This window comes from Penicillium riverlandense, assembly GCF_028828495.1.
Source record: "Penicillium riverlandense strain IBT 135883 chromosome Unknown utg000011l_segment0_segment0, whole genome shotgun sequence".
NCBI lineage: Eukaryota > Fungi > Ascomycota > Eurotiomycetes > Eurotiales > Aspergillaceae > Penicillium > Penicillium riverlandense.
In genome coordinates this window covers 994,286-1,013,502 of record NW_026643201.1, presented here as the reverse complement: position 1 = coordinate 1,013,502, position 19,217 = coordinate 994,286, and the positions used below count along the sequence as shown (strand labels likewise).

At 50.6% G+C, this 19,217-nt stretch overlaps 10 protein-coding genes across 10 annotated transcripts; 5 read left to right on the top strand and 5 right to left on the bottom strand.

Moving 5' to 3' along the window:
* Positions 1-819: 819 nt before the first annotated feature.
* Positions 820-2,535, top strand: N7474_011100 (PDK/BCKDK family protein kinase; the record flags this gene model as incomplete). Its single annotated transcript, XM_057202510.1, has 4 exons — positions 820-931; positions 988-1,136; positions 1,188-2,182; positions 2,319-2,535. The coding sequence occupies 4 exons, from the start codon at positions 820-822 to the stop codon at positions 2,533-2,535; spliced, it is 1,473 nt and encodes a 490-aa protein (XP_057047794.1).
* Positions 2,536-3,772: 1,237 nt separating this feature from the next.
* N7474_011099 (uncharacterized protein) lies at positions 3,773-4,093 on the bottom strand (the record flags this gene model as incomplete). Its single annotated transcript, XM_057202509.1, has 1 exon — positions 3,773-4,093. One exon carries the CDS (start codon positions 4,091-4,093, stop codon positions 3,773-3,775), a length of 321 nt encoding a protein of 106 aa, XP_057047793.1.
* Positions 4,094-4,111: 18 nt separating this feature from the next.
* On the bottom strand, positions 4,112-4,573 carry N7474_011098 (uncharacterized protein; the record flags this gene model as incomplete). The annotated part of the gene is made up of 1 exon (XM_057202508.1): positions 4,112-4,573. The coding sequence occupies one exon, from the start codon at positions 4,571-4,573 to the stop codon at positions 4,112-4,114; it is 462 nt and encodes a 153-aa protein (XP_057047792.1).
* A 922-nt stretch (positions 4,574-5,495) lies between these two features.
* Positions 5,496-6,015, top strand: N7474_011097 (CoA-binding protein; the record flags this gene model as incomplete). The annotated part of the gene is made up of 2 exons (XM_057202507.1): positions 5,496-5,583; positions 5,636-6,015. 2 exons carry the CDS (start codon positions 5,496-5,498, stop codon positions 6,013-6,015), a joined length of 468 nt encoding a protein of 155 aa, XP_057047791.1.
* A 209-nt stretch (positions 6,016-6,224) lies between these two features.
* N7474_011096 (uncharacterized protein) lies at positions 6,225-7,334 on the top strand (the record flags this gene model as incomplete). Its single annotated transcript, XM_057202506.1, has 1 exon — positions 6,225-7,334. The coding sequence occupies one exon, from the start codon at positions 6,225-6,227 to the stop codon at positions 7,332-7,334; it is 1,110 nt and encodes a 369-aa protein (XP_057047790.1).
* Positions 7,335-7,788: 454 nt separating this feature from the next.
* On the bottom strand, positions 7,789-8,717 carry N7474_011095 (uncharacterized protein; the record flags this gene model as incomplete). The annotated part of the gene is made up of 6 exons (XM_057202505.1): positions 7,789-7,920; positions 7,971-8,054; positions 8,101-8,229; positions 8,282-8,356; positions 8,423-8,587; positions 8,646-8,717. 6 exons carry the CDS (start codon positions 8,715-8,717, stop codon positions 7,789-7,791), a joined length of 657 nt encoding a protein of 218 aa, XP_057047789.1.
* Positions 8,718-9,642: 925 nt separating this feature from the next.
* On the bottom strand, positions 9,643-10,954 carry N7474_011094 (FAD-dependent oxidoreductase; the record flags this gene model as incomplete). The annotated part of the gene is made up of 5 exons (XM_057202504.1): positions 9,643-9,964; positions 10,025-10,428; positions 10,488-10,686; positions 10,744-10,863; positions 10,926-10,954. 5 exons carry the CDS (start codon positions 10,952-10,954, stop codon positions 9,643-9,645), a joined length of 1,074 nt encoding a protein of 357 aa, XP_057047788.1.
* A 517-nt stretch (positions 10,955-11,471) lies between these two features.
* N7474_011093 (uncharacterized protein) lies at positions 11,472-13,505 on the bottom strand (the record flags this gene model as incomplete). Its single annotated transcript, XM_057202503.1, has 8 exons — positions 11,472-11,751; positions 11,812-12,058; positions 12,123-12,279; positions 12,330-12,579; positions 12,630-13,020; positions 13,074-13,201; positions 13,256-13,311; positions 13,368-13,505. The coding sequence occupies 8 exons, from the start codon at positions 13,503-13,505 to the stop codon at positions 11,472-11,474; spliced, it is 1,647 nt and encodes a 548-aa protein (XP_057047787.1).
* A 411-nt stretch (positions 13,506-13,916) lies between these two features.
* N7474_011092 (alpha/beta hydrolase) lies at positions 13,917-15,256 on the top strand (the record flags this gene model as incomplete). The annotated part of the gene is made up of 5 exons (XM_057202502.1): positions 13,917-14,137; positions 14,207-14,332; positions 14,395-14,549; positions 14,612-14,906; positions 14,958-15,256. Coding segments are annotated over exons 1-5 (1,089 nt in total), but the record flags the coding sequence as incomplete, so codon positions are not given.
* A 423-nt stretch (positions 15,257-15,679) lies between these two features.
* N7474_011091 (transcriptional regulator family TF) lies at positions 15,680-17,712 on the top strand (the record flags this gene model as incomplete). Its single annotated transcript, XM_057202501.1, has 2 exons — positions 15,680-17,088; positions 17,139-17,712. The coding sequence occupies 2 exons, from the start codon at positions 15,680-15,682 to the stop codon at positions 17,710-17,712; spliced, it is 1,983 nt and encodes a 660-aa protein (XP_057047785.1).
* Positions 17,713-19,217: the final 1,505 nt, after the last annotated feature.

Sequence of the window (19,217 nt, the reverse complement as noted above, 5' to 3'; positions counted from 1 at the left end):
GTGAAGTTGACGCATGCGTTTAGCTTAGTGGACCTACTCTCTTTCTTCTAGGCCGTTGAAATTGTTTGGGAGCATAGATTTCTTTAGAGAATTCGAGACTTCATCACCGTAATTCTGAAGATTATTTGGACTCCTGCACTGCGGCAGGAGCGGCAGAACCGCGCTGTGCTGCAAGTCAATAACCCGATGACCTCACACTCAGTTATAGAGAGAAATGTTCGGAGCTTGGGGCGTGTCGAAAGGCTACGCGTAGAAATGATGGGGAGGAATTGAAAGGGACAAAAACATGCTGTTCTACGTAGACGCAGAGGCATGATTTGACTGAGTGGTTGTGTAGGTATAGAGCTGCTGTTGATCGAACACGCTCGATGCAACCGACACGCTAAACCGCATCGGGTCATTGGCGGTCACCCGAGTATACCACCAGTCGTCGTTCTCGTGCTTTCCGTGTCTTCCCGTAGTCAATGCACTACTAGATACTAGATCTCCTACTCCCTAGGGGATTCCAGATGAATTCAATCGCTCCGGCCAGGTGGTCACGAGAGTAACCAAAAGTGGCTCCTCGATTCCTCCGACCCCCGGAGCCTAAAAGCGGAGACTCTCCAGATCGTCTCAACCTCGGCAGTGGAACACATCGGAGCGGCCAGTTATTATTACTCACCGGCATCCCTCACCTTCCCTCCAACATTCCTCACGCGACCCTCCCCGGACCTCACCTCATTGTCACCACGGACTGTCCACCCCCGACACCTCTCTCCTCTCTGCCCAGAAAAGACCCCCCGCTGAACCCAGGCCGTTACGGCCGGAATCGCTCTAGGCATGTGGAAGCCGTCGGAGAGCCTGATGAACACCATCAGGCACTATGCCAGCTTCCCCGCCACCGGCGTCTCGCTGAGACAAATGGTGCAGTTCGGAGACCGACCGTCTACCGGTATGCGACCCTTCTGCTGCGACCGACCACAAGGAACCGAGCTAACCCATGCGTAGGCACTCTGTTCCGCGCCTCGCAATTCCTCTCCGAAGAGCTCCCCATCCGGCTCGCCCACCGCGTCCAGGATCTCGGCGAGCTGCCCGATGGGCTCAGTGAAATGCCCTCAATCAAAAAGGTGCAGGACTGGTATGCTCAGTCGTTCGAGGTATGAGTCATCGAATTCGATTGCCCCATGTGATGCTGATCACAGCGCCAGGAAATCATCACGCTGCCCCGGCCGTCGCTCACAGAAGAAGTCAAATCCCGTCTGCTGCGACCGAGCCGAATGAACGGCGGGGCGTCCAAGATTCTCTCCGAAGCCACCCAAAATCCCAGCGTGCGCGAGGGCCAGTACCGGTCATCGCCGACCTCGAACTCCACCTGCAATGGCAACGGGAAAGCCGCGGCAGCCGCCGGGCGACGATACTTTTTCCCCGCCGACCATCATGCGGATTGGCCGCCCGAGTTGAACGACTATAACCAGCGATTCGCCAAGACCCTGCAGCAGATCAAGCGGCGGCACGACAGCGTCGTAACGACTGTCGCCCAGGGCATTCTGGAATGGAAACGGGAGCGCCAGCGGATGCAGATCGACTCCACGATCCAGTCGTTCCTCGACCGGTTTTACATGTCGCGAATAGGCATACGAATGCTCATAGGGCAACATATCGCGTTAACGGAACAAACACACGTCAAGCACCCCAATTACGTCGGGATTATCTGCACCAAGACCAATGTCCGGGATATCGCGCTGGAAGCCATTGAGAACGCCCGGTTTGTCTGTGAGGACTACTATGGCTTGTTCGAGGCGCCCAAGGTGCAGCTAGTCTGCAAGGACGACTTGAACTTCATGTATGTGCCGGGCCACCTGTCGCATATGCTGTTCGAGACCCTCAAGAACTCGCTGCGTGCGGTGGTTGAGCAACACGGTGCCGACAAGGAAGACTTCCCCGTCACCAAGGTGATTGTGGCGGAGGGCAAAGAGGACATCACGATCAAGGTCTCCGACGAAGGCGGCGGTATCCCGCGCTCGGCGATCCCTCTCGTCTGGACGTATATGTACACGACCGTGGAGCAAACACCCAACCTAGACCCGGACTTTGACAAGAGTGACTTCAAAGCACCGATGGCCGGGTTCGGGTATGGATTGCCCATCAGTCGACTGTACGCCCGCTACTTTGGCGGAGACCTCAAGCTGATCAGCATGGAGGGGTGAGTCTCTGAATTACACATCTCAACCGGACTACACTAACCTCAACCCATCCAGATACGGCACCGACGTCTACCTCCACCTGAACCGATTATCCTCAAGCTCCGAGCCCCTGCAATGACAATTACCCGTCATGAGAGATGGCCGGGTCCGGTTCACCACCTCGCACCGTCTGCACACCACGTACATCGAGCCGGAACCCACCCCCGCGCCCTCTCGAGGACTGACGCCCATGAACGTGCAGGCGTTGCGCTCGAGACTCCGCACCCGGGAGGTTTCGGAACGCAAGCAAGTCGGTGACGCGGAGAGCCTTTTCCAGTTGGAGCTGCGTCTGAGAGAGGAGGATATGATGTAGATTTCTTTCTTCCGGACGTTGGATTGGATTCTCCTCCGCGCAAGCATACCGTACATCTTGCTCTGCTAGACCAGACCCATTGTGGACGATTGGGTCTGGTCTTGTCGTCTTTGGAAAAGACAAGAAGCAGAGTTCACCACAAGAGGCAGGCCACGTTATGGTGGTTCTACATGCTTAATGATACCCATTACTCTCCAGTCCATAACCAAGGTATATACGTACTGGAGCTTTTGGGCTCACCCTTTGTGTACCTAAGGAACTATTTTTCATGGACAGACATTCACTCGAATTGCTGCTGTACTGTACTGTATTTTGAATCAAACCGCCTATTTCAATCCCTCTTTTAACTTCCCGTGTTTGGCTATTGTATCTACACCATTATGCACATCGACTATTCACATCATATCATCACAGACATATAGAATAAATAAGTTTGTGGGTTCTTTTTACGGCTTTTTCTATTCCAAATCAGAGAGCAAAGCAAAGCAAATCAGTAAGACGATTATAGTGAACGAGCCAACATTTCTCAGTCGTCAATTTTCTTTCCACTGTGGAGAGTCTTCCTCAATCCATCAATTTAGATCAATTTCATCAGCCTCATTAGTCCTCTAGAGCCAGAAAGCTTCATTAACGGGTGTATCTGAACTAAGAGCTCCAAACCCGGTGATGAGAGGTAGGCGTCGTCTCTCGTGAATGGTTTCTCGATCGCGTCGCAGTTCGGACAGCAAATTCAGCGTTTATGTCCACAACTTCTTCGTTTCAAGTTCAAAATGTGTCTTTCGGAAACGCACCATTTCCCATAATGCCGCAGTAGACCAGGCGACGGCTAGCTGCCAGAGCTTGATCCCTTGGCCGAATGTCGTCTCATTCGAGTTGATGGCGGACGAGGCGGCGACAGCGGGAATATTGGAAGTCATGGTTGCGGCGACTTAGAAAAATTTAAGTGAAGTGCGGTGATGGAACAAACGCTGGGCCACGTCGATGTAGCTATAACAGATGGTCAGAATAAGTTTTCCCGCTGCCCGTACATCTGGTGGCTCCATATCAGTTGCCGACAGAACGGCGCAGAAGACGACGGCGATGGTGATGGCGAAGTGACGAAGAGGTTATTCGGATCCAAGAGACATGAGATAGTGGCCTATCTAAGTAACACAACCAGGAAGATAAGCCTCGAGGATAAAAAATCATAGTCTAAACCATAGCAGCCATTCACTGGCTGATCCCTTCCTGCCCAGTCCTACGACCCAAATAACGAACCCTCCGATTTCCGCCCTTGAGATTTATTCCCACGGTGAGCAGGCGATTGCCCCGCAGAAGCAGATCTCGAGCCCGAGCGTGATACAGACCTCGAAGGAGACGCGGTGCCAGAAGAGGTAGTGCGCGGCTTGCGCGGGCCCTTCCAGCCAGAGTCGTCGTTGTCGACCACGACACGCCGGCGGCCAGGAACCAAAATGGGACCATTCTCCGAAGGAGCAACCCAGCGCGAGGCGACGAGCTCCTCTTGTTTTTGAGGGTTGCCTGGGGCAATAAGCTTGGCTGTGAAGCGGCGGCGGGTCATGGGGACGGACTGTTTTGATTAGTATTTGAGTATGCCCAGGCAAGGTGGAGGAAAGAGAAAGGGCATACTCACTTCATTGTTGGCGAGAGCGTATGTCATGAGTAGCTCCCAGTTCGTCAATACAGCCAGGGCGGCATTCTTCTCTTCGCGGATACGGTTGTGAGCGCGGGCATCCTGCTGGAGGGTTGCTGTGTGGCTCATTTGTGCTGATTGGTCTGAGCGAGGGGAGTCGAGATCGGGGATGGAGTATTCTGTCTTGTGTGAGTGGTATTGGAGGTAGAGGGAAACGACATCGTTTGACATACCCCCATGCAACCCCCTTCGTGATCCGAGTCGGGGTACTGCCAAGGCTGGCTCTGGAGGATCGAGTTGCATGCCACCATCGTCAGGATCAAAGTCGTAGTCGGAGTCTGTGTCAATATCGATGGGGATGATGGCGAGGGGAGTTGCCCCGGGGGTGTTTGATCCGCTGTGAGACATTTGCGCGGAGAGTTTGAGATCTAATCCAAGGATGATATTGCAGACCCGTACCAGAGACCCGGCTGGAAGCAGCAGAAGAGAAGTGAAGAGTGAAGAGGACAGAGGAACCGATCCTGCCCACAAAGGCAAGAGAGACCAAACCAGGTATTCAATATTTAGCTGCGAATACCTTTTGGTTGGATTATAGATCTGTAGGTTCCCGTCGATGATGACGTCTATTTGAAGGATGAGTCTTGTGCATCACCGTCAAAAGGGCTATCATCTCACATACATGATTCAGCGCCCTATCTTTCGTCTGTGTACATATTATAGGTCAAGGAATTCCCCTGAGATATTAGAATCATAAATAGAGAAGCGCAAGATTGATGCAGTGGGGTCAAAACAGGCACCCGATGAGGTTAAATGGCTTAGTCATCGCTAATCACCACCGGCAGTGTGAACTTGACCAGTTTAACGATATCACAGTATGTACGCTGACAATTTTTCTGTCTCTGTTCCAAATTGAATGTAGACTTATTACGATCAAGTCGTGCCAAACTAAGTCACCAACCCTCATTCCGCCATATCTGTCTTACTGTAGACTGTGGTTCGAGCAGCATGATGGACGGCCGGGTGGGTTTTGGCCATTTTCGGCCCCTGAAGAAAGTCACAAATTACTTTCACATATCGAGCAAGAATATTAGGTGATCGGTGGAGCTTTCCTTGCAGGTTTCGGGGCAATTAGGAGCTAACCCCACGATTTGTGACTGGGAATGCCTCCCATAGAACATGCAAGTTACGGCCGCCACCGCCCGCGGTAAACTTGGAGATAAGGACCGAGGTATTAGCCTCTTCTTCTTTTTCCTCTCCGCTTCACGCTCTCTCCTTCTACAGACGAACTCGTGTTGGAATCATTAATTCCACAAATACATCTACTGTCAATATGGAAACCGCGGTCAAGCGCTTCTTCTCCTCCCCCCGCTTCGCCGTCGCCGGGGCCAGCAACGACCCGGCCAAGTTTGGCTACAAAAGTGAGCCACCCCAATCAATCTATGCCATGAATAACCTATTAACACACGTCAGTCCTTGCCTGGTACCACCAGCACTCGCTGCCCGTGACCCCCCTCAACCCGCGAGCCGCGGAGATCTCTCTTCCCTCGACTTCGATAAAAACTGAGCCCTCCCCTTCCGCGCTACCAAACCCGAAGCAGACTTCATTGTCCGTGGTGACCCCACCACCCGTGACGCTCAAGGTGCTTGAAGAGGCTCACTCGGTAGGCATTCCGGCGGTGTGGTTGCAGCCGGGAACCTTTGATGATAGCGTGTTGGGGTATGCACGAGAGCACTTCGAGGCCGTGATTGCCGGCGATGGTGGACAAGGCCATGAGGGGTGGTGTGTGCTTGTGGATGGTGAAGACGGGCTTGCTGCCGCTGGCAAAAACTGGACAAGCCAGCGGCTATGATGTGTGTACTGATTCCATATGAGAGTGAGAGAGAGAGTAATTTAACTCCAGAAACCGATACGAAGTAGTGACTTGGGTGTTGTTGTAGTAACCCACTAGTGTCATCATTAGTGCCTCAACTTTCTTTTTTCTCTCTTTCCTCTCACTCACCAACCACCCCGGGGGAGAATCCTCCTCTTCCCCCTTTTCATTATTTGCTTTTCGCCAGAATGCCCGACACCAGCATGCCCTTCTTCAACTTCGAGTCGCCTGCGCCGCCCAAGCTGGATCTCTCCAGCGCACCCGAACCACTGTTCCAGGTGCCAAACTCGACTTCCGCGACTTCATCCCTCTATCACTCCATCGGGCGTAAGCGTTCTCGACGTGACACAGAGCCTCTGGAGCCCCGTCTGCAACCCCCGACCGAGCTGGTCCGGTCCACGCCGCTGCTCCGCGATCCGACCCAAACAAGCACGTCATCAACAACGGCAGACGAGCACCACTCAGCCGAGCTCGACTACCGCCAGAACAGATACCGCGAATCCTTCCTACCCCCTTCTCTTGACGCCAGCGTGGATTCCCTAGCGCCCGCCGAGCCCAGCGGCAACAGCCGCAAACGCAGCCGGCGCGACTCGTGCGTCGCGTCCCCCAGTATCGATGGCTCGGATCCCGCAACCCCCGTGGGCTGGGGCCGTACGGTGATCAACGCCGTCGGCAAGGTCCTGGACTTGTGCTGGTCCGGCGCATTCCGCGGGTTCTACGCAGGCGGCGGACGCGGCTACGATATGGCCGCCGGGCCGGGACAACAACTCGATCCCAGTACATGGCAGTCACCATCTTCTGTCGAGAAAGACAACACTTTCAGGTCGCACAACAAAGTTCATTTGACTCCGATCCCGGGCCAGTATCCCGAGGAAGACGTCGACCGGAACTGGGTCGTCGTGCCAACCGAGTCCCAGGATCCATTCGTCGACACTGGCAGTCCTTCTCTACGCGCTCGCAGGGCTTACCAAGCGTCCAGTCCTCGTCGACGGCCAGCACAGATTCCGCGTCTGAACAAACGAGCTGCGTATTCCTCCGGTGCGCGACCCTCCACGCCAACCAGGAGCCCAACGAAGAGTCCAACGAAGAGTGCAGGTTTGCCATCACCTCGATCCAAAGATACCCCGGGCTCCGCGGAAGTGCAGCGATATGCGGCGCAGCTTCGTCGCAAGGAGCGCCAGGAAGATGCCAGTATCCGCCGGCTGAACAAGCAGTTGCAGAATATGATACGGGAAGGCAAAGAGGCGCTAGGGACGACGGTGGACGTGGGTGATCTGGACATGGAGGACTACGACTGACCTCTCATGCAGTCGTCAGTCATGGTCTGCTCTTTCTTTAGTTTTGTTTTCGTTTCTTTGGATTTGGTCTTCTCGCATGGATTGATTTGATACCCCCAACGGCGCTCGTTCACTGGGAATAGGCGGCTTTTGCGTGCAGCAGGACGAATTACGATCTCGGTGTTTTCTTGCTCTGTTTTGCTTTGGTTCTTCCAGCTGCGGCTGCTTTGCTTCGTCAATATAATGACAATCCCCTCAATTCGGGCTTTCTTCTGTCTTTGCCCTTCTCCAAAAATATGGCGTAGTATGTTTATCCGGGAAATCATCTTCTGACATTGCAGCTCACGTTCAACAATAACTACAGCAGCAGAATCAACATCGAAAAAGCTATCCCCGTCACCACCTCCCTAACCCATCTCGTTCTCTCTCCTTCCATTACAGATGACAGAACCTGTAGGACCTTCCAAGAACAGATTTATGCTGCAGGAATAATACCTTTGAGCCGGCCGAGAACACCGTTCTTGAAGAGAACATCGAGTAGCGTGGCGCCCTGGATAGGTGTGGCACGGGCTTCATTCTCATGCTTCTGCTCCTCGTCCCGGCGTTGCTGAAGCAGTATTAGCACATTTTTCCCCCTCACACTCAATGGGTACATACCAACTCTGGGGCGGCTTCATCTAGGAGAGCGCTGAAGCTGTCCGCCTCGCGCTTCTTGTCTGCATCATCGGTCTTCTTCGGAAGCTTTGTTAGCAGTAGTTGTTTTGGAGTATGGATGGCAGAGACTTACCGAGTCAAGGATGGACCCGATGAGGGGGAGATTTCCAGTAATGTCTGACAGACCCAGATCCCTCGCATGCTTCGTTGTCTGGTGCTCCGTGCCCTTTTTGTTTTCCTTTCCCTTTTTCTGGTCACCAGCCTGTTATTACGTTAGCGCTACTTGGATCTATCTGGATTTGGGCATCACGTACGGCAAGAAGAGGACCCAGGATGGGCAGGCTGCCTAGGATATCCGCCCGGGGTTCAAGATCCTGGACTTCTCTCTTCTTGATAATTGAAGTCAATCATTAGCAGAAGTTGGAGTTGATTACCAGGGAAGACAAAACACGTACACGGAGGAGGCCGCCGACGATGGGGATGCCAGCCAGTATATTCCCCTTACTACCCTTGTCAGCCTCATCGCTGTTGCGGCTAGTCAGACCGCCCAGCAGCTTGGCGACACCGCTATCCGAGCCGCCGAGGAGATTACCATCTCCATCTCGAGGGATGACCGCATTCTACATGGTAATAGTTAGCATATTACATATCAGAACCATGAGGAAGAAGAGCACATACACCCGGCTGCGAAACAGGTGCCGCAATACTCGCAGCGGCGAGAAGAGTGAGAGCAATGATAGACTTGACCATATTGGCGATTCTCCGAGTATCTGGTTGTATAAATGAGAGGAAGCGTCGGCGAACGACAAAGGGCGACGGCGTGGGCTGGCGAGCTGGCGTTGAGAAGCAACAATAATGAGCGAGGGAAGGGACGGGTATTAACGAGTGCGTACGGAATGCGAAATCAAACGAAGAAAATGGCATTCTCGTAGCTTTTATACAAATTCCACTGCGCTACTCCAGGAATCCCAGGGGGGCGGGAGGGAAAGCTTAGATTCCCTCCCATCGCTAACCCTACAAACAGCGCTGTTCGGCACCATCCCTTCCGAGGAATGTAGCGAATATCGGGATGCGCTCTCTAGCCCATCACTAGAATGCTTCTAGCTTGATATCAGAGTGAAGTCGGTGTCGATCTTGGATAGAAGGGAGGCAAGGGGTGATCGGCGCTGGTCGTGGGAGTTGGGTTGGGTTCCTGGGCGAGTGTAGCTGCCCTGTCTGTCTGTTCCTGGACTCTCTCAGGGATTGGGCTTTCTGATCCTCTCTGGGACATATTTTTAACTCCTGGACTGGGGATGGATGGCCTTGATCTCAAGCATCCCCTGCAGTGATGAGGTCAAGGGGGGAGAGGGTGAGAGTTAGGGCTAAGTGGCCACACCTCCTTCCTACGGATATGATGAGGTAAGAATAATCCGAGTGCTACGTTTTGCAATAGAAGGATCATGCACAAGGTCATTTGATGTTGGTCTGTGGAATTTGCGTGATAAACAATATTCTTATACTGCGCGATATACTAACCCCGGCTGGGTCATTGTAGATACATGCAGTATTGGGACTTCAGCGATACCCCCTTTGCAGACCGGGCCAAGGTTTTGAGAAATATATATCTCTTGTCCTTCAACACACCGGGACGTTTTTCGTCAACTTCGCTTATGTACTTGAATCCCAATCTAGTCCCTCATAGACGCGACCGGCTTCTTTCGGAGCTAGAGAGAATACTCTGAAGAACCCCTTCAGCGGTTTGGACAGCCTCAATGGCCATACCATATCCAGCTTGGAACCCGGTTCCTCCAGCACCATAGTTATGAACAATTACCCCTTTTCGTTTCCCGAAATTAAGGGCGATCTCTTCCATGGCAACCCGTGCACCTCCCTCTCTCGAGGGGCGCAGCCCTGCAAAAACGGCGAGTGGCTCTGTCATTGGAGAATTGAGATCAGGAAGCAATGCTTTCGTTCGTGACAAAATAGATTCCGTCTCCTCTTTGAAGGTATCACCTGTGCTATTCATACTGGTAAGTTCCTAGAAAGAGATAGTAGAGAATTTGGGGAGAGGGACTCACCTAACTCCTTTTTGCATGAAGCCTCCCAGTATGACATTACCATTTGAGCCCGGCCGAGGAATAATATAGGTCTCGTAGTCTTTTCCATGTCGCATTATATTGCGATTAACATGCCCAGCTCTTGCTAGTACGACCTGTCCTCTGGTGGGAAAACACTTGGAATCTTCAACACCAGGCAGAACTCGAGCACCGTTTCCTGTGCAGTTGAAAACAAGTTGTGTATCTTGGCTTAAGAACGCCGACTGAATATCTGGAATCTTTTTGCGAAGAACTTGGATACCATAGTCAAGACGAAGCTTCTCAATAAGATAACGGATGTGCATGGGCGCATTCAGTGTCACAGTTGTGAATTTAACACCAAATGCCACCCCTTCAGGTAAATCCGTCTTGGGGATGACGCAAAACTAAAGTCAATCAGCTTAGTTGTACTGTGGATTCAGGCACTTCCGAAGCATTGGCATACATCTTTGAGATAATCTGCCATGGAGTTCAGCTTTTCCTGAGAAGGCATCTCATCCCAGTACTCCGTGGAAGTAGTCTTCTGAACAAACGCTCTAGTCCCATTTTGAGCAGCGAGGCGAAGTAGATATTTGTAGCCGATTTTGTCCCAGCGCAAAGCTTTCTGATCGCTCGAGGAAATGGCGGAGAAGTTCGCGCCAGCCCTGAAGGTTCGGTTATTCAAAGTTCGTATTCAGTGCAGTGCCTAGGCTCATGCTGACCATGGTGAGGTGTAATTGACAGATGTGTCCCCTGGAAGATGCTCAGCAATGATAGTTGTGTACTTTGCAAGACCCTTTTCTGCGAGCGCCAAAGCGACATCAAGGCCAATGACCCCAGCACTGAAAAGCAATATTCGGATTAGACAATGAGAAAGGCCGCTTCAGATCTACCAGAGACTCACCCGAGAACGACAATAGTTTCGCTCTTCATTATGGTAACCACTGAATTTCCCAATAATCAAGTGTGATTTTTTTTCCCGGTAATAGGATTTATTTAGACGCTGTGGACGTGCCAAATTATCGTCGAAGTTCACGAATCAGTCTCCCTCGCCAGAGCTACTCCGATTGGCGGCATTCATCCTCGACCCCCGTCGGCGTCGCTTTTCATTGGCCGATAGTCGGCGATACCGGGCAACGTTCCAGCCATCGTCCCACGATTTCTTAGGGGCCGCAACATTTTCGCAGTCATATTTCATGCCTCAAGATAATAAAAAGAGTCCAGAACACGTCAAGTGGTATTTCGTGGGATTATCGAGGAAAGAACACAGTAGAACATCCACTGATAAGAAAAGAGATGATTAATTGAAGCTAGACATGGGAGAGAGTTGTGCATGTAGATAACCGACTTCATGTGCCCAAGACGGTGATGGGTATTCAAGTTGCTAGAGAATTCACAACAAGAAAAAGAATATATATATTGAGTCTGATGATGATGCCAAAATATGAAACTATTCACTAGACTTTCCATTTCCCACACGATCGGAGGTATCCGCTGCCGCGTAAGTTCCTACCGGTACACCTTCAAAAAGACGTTGCGCAACCGGGTCGAGGGAATCACTCTTTCGAAAGCAAATGAAAAACAAACATCCTGCCACAAACCCAACAATTGCGAGTGACCCATACATCCAAACAAGATAAGGATCTTGTGAAACCGGACTTAAACCGATGCAGATTGCAGCAGCAATGCCAATCGTAAGCCAGAAAAGGGCCGAAATTACAGACCTCAGACTATAGGCGCGACCTGTCAGCACAGTTGGATTCTCCAAATCCGCGATAGGAGGAACTTACTTTTTAGGCGCATGCGTAAATGCAAGTTCAAGACCGGTGACAATGATAAAGGCCTCTGAGAAGGCGACGAAAATATATGCGGGGGCTTGAATCCACACATGTATACTGTTCGGAGGAGAGATGTAGATGTAATGTTGCAAGACGCTAGCATATACCATTGAAAACGAGGCCAGAAGGAATCCAGTGAAAATCCGGCGCACTGGACTGAAGTTGATTTTGAATTTGCGAAGCATTGGATAGATCCCCACTATGAAGAATAAGATTTCGATCGTCGGGGGAATTTAGACAAACGAAGGAAATGTAGTACTTACAGTCAAGTAGCGGGATGAAAATGCACAGGGCAATTGGGTCTAGGTTCTGAAGGAGGTCGTTCGGGGTCCCATGCAGGGCCATTTGCCCGGCTTGAGAAATGAGATTGTTCCAGATCTGGATCCAACAGATAAAATAAAAGGGAAAGAAAATAAACATCTGAGCTTCGTTAGTGATATGACAACATTCTCATTTGCGGTTTAACTCACCCTGCAGCTCATGAAGCCTCGACGAACGTCTGAGACATACTCATCTGTATAATGAGGAGCCAGTGCGAACGGATACTTATTCAAGTTTCCTGATTCCTGAAGAGCCGAGGGCATTGCATTTTTGAAATGCTTCTCCTGGCGGACAATATTCAATACACGGCACGCGTCGATGATAGCTGACCCCTTTGGTGGAATCTTAACGTAACGTTTTTGACCCGCCAAAAACACAACTCCCGACAGTATAATGGCTCTAGAAACGGGTTAGATAGTTTGCACATGTTAATCTTGACATGCTCTTACATCAAAGGTATTAGATAGGCCAGCCAGAATGACTTCTTCGCCTCGACATTGACCGTAATCAAAGGCGAAAGAGCTCCGACATTGACTACCCAGTAGAACCACATGAAGAGGCGTTCGACAGTTAGTTCGGGATCCACAATGACCTGTTCCCCTGACTTGAGCGTTTTCACTACAGGCTCTGCATTCTGGTACTGCTCAGCACACATCGGCGTCACATTCGCCTTGATGCCACCTGTGCCTAGACCAATGATGACCATTGCTGCAATAAGGCCTCCAAAGCCAGCGCCGCTTTGAATCCCTTGCGGTGTCGATGTGCTCACCAAAACAATTAGACCAACAATGTATATCGCTAGTGAGACGGCGATGGCTTTGAACTTCCCTAAATACTGATCTGTGGATGTTCAGCAAACCTGACCATGGCTTCTGAGAGAATTTCTAACGGACCTGCCATGATTGCACCTATTATTGTGGACGCATATGCCCAGAATTTGAAGAAGTTCCCCAAGGCTGATGCCACCGCTTGGCCCTTGCCGAGGGCACCTGGCAGATCTGACCCAGGATCATACGGGTTGCTATCGAAGGTGTTCATTAGTATTAGGTGAATAGACAGACTGAATCACACATACTTGATATAGTTTTGAATAGGTCCACTCAGCCCGAAGTAAGTGAATCGTTCACCCAACTGTCAATGTTAGCGACCCAGTACTCTCAGATTGTTGGACCTCGAGGGTAACTCACCTCGACAATAAGGATCAGCAAGGCCACGGGTGGAAATTTATCAGGGACGCGACGGAGCCCACTCAGCGCCGCTGGTGACGGTGCTGCTCCGGAGTCGTCGAGGGTTTTCCCCGGGAGATCGTGTAGCGCACTGTCCATTTTAGACTCTCAGCCAGGGGGAGTCGTTTACAGGTGTTTCCTTTAGTCTCGTCTCCAAAGACCGGCTGTCAGAAGACCATGTCCCATTACACCCAGAAGCAGGGTAGATGGGTTAATTTAACCAAACATTGGCCCAGCAGAATCTGGGGTGCATGGTCCACATCGGTTCAACAGGAGGCCTTCCCCGCTGATAGGAGTATCCACTCCACCCGTGCCTATCGGGCCCTAGATCGGACCTGGTAATAGGTTCCTGAATGCCGCCAATTGGACCACAGGAAAATAGAATGGGAATTTCCTAGAAGTTTGGAGTTTTATTCTCATTTCTTCAATCGCGTAAGTCTTCAAAGCTGGAGAAGTTCTTCTAACACTATTTGTTTCACCCTCCATATTTTGACCTTTCACCCGAAAGGGCCTCAACATGGCAAGTACGAGTACAACCATAATGGTCACAGAGCCCAATCTTCAAAAGGCTCGACTATCCATCCCCGAAAAGCTATTGCGGGGACTGGATCCCGAATGGGTTGATCTTTGGGAAACTCATGGAAGCTCAATGGTACGGGCAGACGAGGTGAGCATTGAAGAATACCGGAACAGTCCGGCGAAGTACAGCTTCACATATCCTACGTTTCCAGGTAAGTGATAGCCTTCCACGATTTTACTTTTTGTATCTATGTTTCTAAAACTCGTGTTCCTCTTCTAAGGGCCGTCCGTTTTTCATGTTGAGGATCTGGAGATCCCTGTTTCACAGCCAGCCGGGGAAATTACAATTAGGGTATATACCCCAGAGGGCCCTGGACCATTTCCCGTTCATTTGAATTTCCATGGGGGTATGTTGTATTCATCATAAATTGCAAACCATGACGACTCTAATCCATTTCTCTTTTCTCAGGCGGCTGGGTGCTTGGAAATCTGAACAGTGAAGCGGCATGGTGCCGATATATGTGCAACAAGGCTCAAATCAAGGTCATTGATGTGGATTACCGACTTGCCCCGGAGTTCCCGTACCCGACCAGCATCTACGACTCTTGGGACGCAGTCAAGTGGGTAAGCACAGTCTCGATTAAAGGCTAACTGGAGAATCGTTGGTGACGGATTGTATTATACAGACGATTGCCAATACCACCAAACTCAACATCAACCCCTTGAGCGTTTCCATTGGCGGTCTTTCAGCTGGAGGCCATATGTCAGCAGTCATGGCCCATTTCGCCCGCAACGAAGGAGTGGACCTCAAGCTCCAGCTACTTATTGTGCCAGCAACGGATATGCGCTATTGTCTGAGAAATCGTCCACTCAACAGGGAAACTTGTCCATATGAAAGTGTTTTGCTGTATCATGATGCACCGTGGGGACCTCTGGGCAGAGAACAGTGGTTTCTCAAATACTGGCTAGGCGATGACAACGGTGAGGCTCGGATATTGCTCAGCGTCGAATGATTTGCTAACCGTTCACTAGATAAACAAGAGAGAATCCTGACTCAAGATTGGATCTGCACCCCAGTACTGGCTCCTTCATTTGAGAATCTCGCACGAGCGCACATTATAACGGCGGAATTTGATCTCGAGCGGGATGAAGGCGAGTTCTATGGGGCTCTCATGAGAGAGGCTGGAAATGAGGTCACGATCAAGCGATACCCTGGAGTCCCGCACGCCTTTGGCCAATACAACCACCCCGATAGAGGGTTATCCCAGAGCTTTGCGTACATCGAGGACACGTGCAAAATTCTCCGGGAAGTCCATTTCGGAAAGGCTACTAAGTAAGTGACTTGCCGACCGATCTATATAGCAGTCCGGAGAGGTTTTGCACATTGAAAATGAATCTACCGTGTATATTTGTTTTAGAAAAAAAAGAATTGCTGCAGAATAGCTAGATAGAATGCACCACTGAACATTTTGGCTCATTAGTTGAATTTCCCGGAGCGTCCTCAAGAGTAAAAAGCATGGCGCTGCGGGTCCGGGATAAATTCCGGGATAAATTCCGTGACTAATAGTTCGAACACGCGGAGAGCAGTTATCTCAGTGACTTCACCGAAACATCCACCGGCTGTCTGAGTACTAAGATAAGAGGAGAGCGTTATCAATTTAGGCCGATAGAGCCGATGTTCTTCTCCACCTCAAGCTCAGGCTTATCGACCTGAGGTCACATTTGCAGAGAGCCTCTCCCACGGTTGTGCGGCCATGTTGAGTCAAGGCCGCAAATATATGAGCAAGCGTAACCGAGCTTGCGACTCCTGTCGGGCGCGGAAAGCAGCATGCCGCATCGACAGTGAGCCTCCTTGTTATCTCTGTACACTCCACAGAAAAGAATGCACCTTCCAACATCCCACAAACCGACCGCGGCGAGCTATTGAGCACACGTCCAACCCAAGTGGGATCCAAGGATCAGGAATCAGCCCAACCGAAGCACAACATATGGCTTCACCATTGGATGGCTCAATGGCATTTGACGCGTTGATGCCGAGTCACAACGAAGAAAGTGCAATCCAAACCCCCAGTGGCCCTGGAAATATGGAAGGGATCTTTGGTGAACACCTCACCTCTTTCTCAGGAGGCTTTGGCGACAGGATGTGGCCTCCAGGATTTAGCCCAGGAAACTTTGTTTATCCATCTCCTGGAATGCCCGATTTTCCCTGCCCTGACGACAGTCCAGCAGACAACACGCAGGGAACAAGAGGTGAAGTCTCTCTCGACTCTGAAGATTCCAGTTCTCCGTTGCTTCTCGGCTGTAGCGGTGACATGGATCCGTTTCTTTTACAACAGTACCGCTTTGACTCGTCCGGCAATTTTCGTTTCAAAAATCTTGAAATCCAGTCCGTGAGCCTGGAAGAATGTCCGGTTCAATTCCTACTTGCCCAACCATCAATATTTTCCGTTGGCAGGGAAGAGACTGGATGCGACTACCTACCCGCACAACAGCAGAGAGTTAACCTCGAAACCATAGTCTCAGCGGACATCGGACAGTGCTTGATTGATCTTTTTGAAAAGATCGTGATGCCGCAATATCCCATCCTAAGCTCATCAAAACAATTAGACCCACGGTCCAGTCCGCCGCATCTTCTAGCTAGCGTTTACCTGCTGGCAGAGCCCTTCACCAAATTTCATGAAAGACTATGCATCGATCTTGCCTACGAGAAACCCTCTGCGAAAGCGCTATATAAAATAATCAACGACGCACTTGCATATGAGACACATGCACCAACCATTCCAACCATACAGACAATGCTTCTACTGGTCATCCGACCTCCTCCCAACCCGATTGTGCAGGATAGCGGTTTCAGATGGGCCCAACTCGGTACACTTGTCTCCTGTGCCCATTCGTTAGGATTGCACCTTGATCCGAAGTCGTGGCGAATACCACCATGGCAAATTTCGCAGCGGAGGCGCCTGTCATATTGCGTCTACACGGTCGATAAATGGCTTGCGCTCAGTCTTGGCCGTCCACCATTGCTTAACTCCGAAAACTGGCTTGTGACTACGATTGAGTCTGCAGACCAGCTCGGTAGCGGCCTAAGTTCCCATGCATGGTCGACAGTCCTGAAGCAATCTGAACTAGAGTCTCTTCTTGACCAAACAATCACTCAGCTTTAGTGAGTTTTCTGCGACTGTGCGAACGCCACCTGTGACTGACAAATTTCAGCGCACCTCGTGCTGTTCAAAGTTTGTGTACAGACTATGAGAAGACGCTCGCCGCAGCTGAACCCTTAATCCATGAGATCACCTCATGGCACCATCAAAACAACCCCAATAAGACGGAGCGTATGCTGGAGATGAGTTACCATTATATCAAGCTCAGTATCATACGCGCAATTTTCAGGCCATTCAGTCAGTCCTCGATAAACCACAATCAATCATCGGATATCCTTGTCGTGCGTGAGCAAGCTCGCATCCGGGCCCAACACAGTATATCCGCTGCTGTGGCATTTGTTCATGACTTGAGTCCCAATGATCTGGAAACACTATGGCCCGCCTGGGCCGCGACGGCATTCTCGTCTATCTGCTTCCAAATATTGCTCATGGCCTTCATATCCTTTGACACAGCCGAGGCTACTTCATGGGTGAACATCTTACACCAGGTACGCCGAGACATGCGCCTCAAAGCTGATGTTCTGCCTTGCCTTCGTCTTGGACTATTGCGAATCGACTCAATATTTTGGAAAGGTGTAGACAGTGTCTTAAAACTAGACGAACACGTCAGAGAAGCATTCTTGTAATACGAAATCTCGGCATCATGCAGGAATTGATAGGGTCATCATCTAGCTATACCGCTCCGATAAGATAGCCATTTGGTAGAAGTAATTACTCAATGGCCTCGGATTTTCTAGCGGAAAAAATGGCTCGAATCGCCTGTGATGATCAACCGACAGTTGACCTCGTCACTAAGGATACCCGCCAAGTGTATACAAAACTTCGCCATGTCGATATCGCTTGCGCGATCAAAACAACTCGCGAGCATAACTAACTGTAGCATGAAGGCTGGTTGCATTAAACACCTCCGGATTATCAAAATTTGCTCGATACAAGTACGTGCCGACTCCAATCAGCGACTATGGTGAGGTTAAATTCCAAAGTTGGAATTCTACCCTGGCCGAGACGAGACCCAATCGATATAAGTGGAACGTGTACAGAATCGATAACGAGAGCAATGGATTGGTGGAATTCAATGTAATCAATTGGTAAGATGAATTATGCTAACTATATAGTCAAGACTGACAATGCACAAACCGGAGTAAAGAGAAAAGCAGAAGAAAATATCAGCAGTACGTAGGTTTCTCCGCTGAATTCTTCTCCGGACTGAGCACACTCGGCAAGCTAGGAGCGTCCAGCCTCATGCTGCATCCGACCTTGTTGTCCCACAGTAGTCGAGAATGCTCTGTATGTAAGTCCGTGGGTAACTTTGTAATGTCGTCGTAGTTTGAATGGTTTGGCATACCGGGTCGCTGTCTTACAACGAGCGTATCGGCAGTAGGATTCACCGTGGTAGATCACCGGGTTATCCGAATAAATTCGTGGCGGTCGCAGGGCATGTTTCGTGTCCAACTGCAAGTACCGTTTTCCCCCGTTACATCTTGCGAATAACAGCTCAGCCGTTGATTTCGAATGGAAAGCGAATAATTGACTTACCTGAAAAGCACGTCGAGGAAAATGGAGACCGTCAATACAGTAAGGAAATCCATCTGTAAATTTGACGGATTCAAAAAAGCAAGCAGGCGAGGTGCAGATGTCGCCAAGCAATCGATTCCTAGAGAAGAACAACGTGTGGGCTGAAAAGCTTGATCTCTTCCTTGAAAACGCATGATTCGAGGATATGCTGTGCAGGATCTGCTTGAAGAGATAGTTTCTCCCTCTCGTTCCATGAATCGGCATTGGGCATCATCTGTAGCCTTTCTCAGTCGCGGAGTTTCCTTTGCAAGATCGCCAGACGAGATCCGTGAGAGCACCACGGCGCGCTCTAGAACGATGACCGACGTCTGGGATGGGGGAACGCAAGCCATGCTGGCAGAACCCCACTGGCCGGTGCCAGAGCTGGGGAAAGGCAAGCCGTTCTGGGAGAAGGGCGTAATCACGAGGGAAGAAGTAAGAATCGGATGGAGACATGCCGAAATGACTTCAACCTCGATGAAAGGCTGGCTCGCCGCCGATCTGACACGCCATCGTGTTGGTCGGTGTGTAGGCACCGAGCAAGGTCGAAAGTGTCCGTTCTCCGTATGTATTTGGG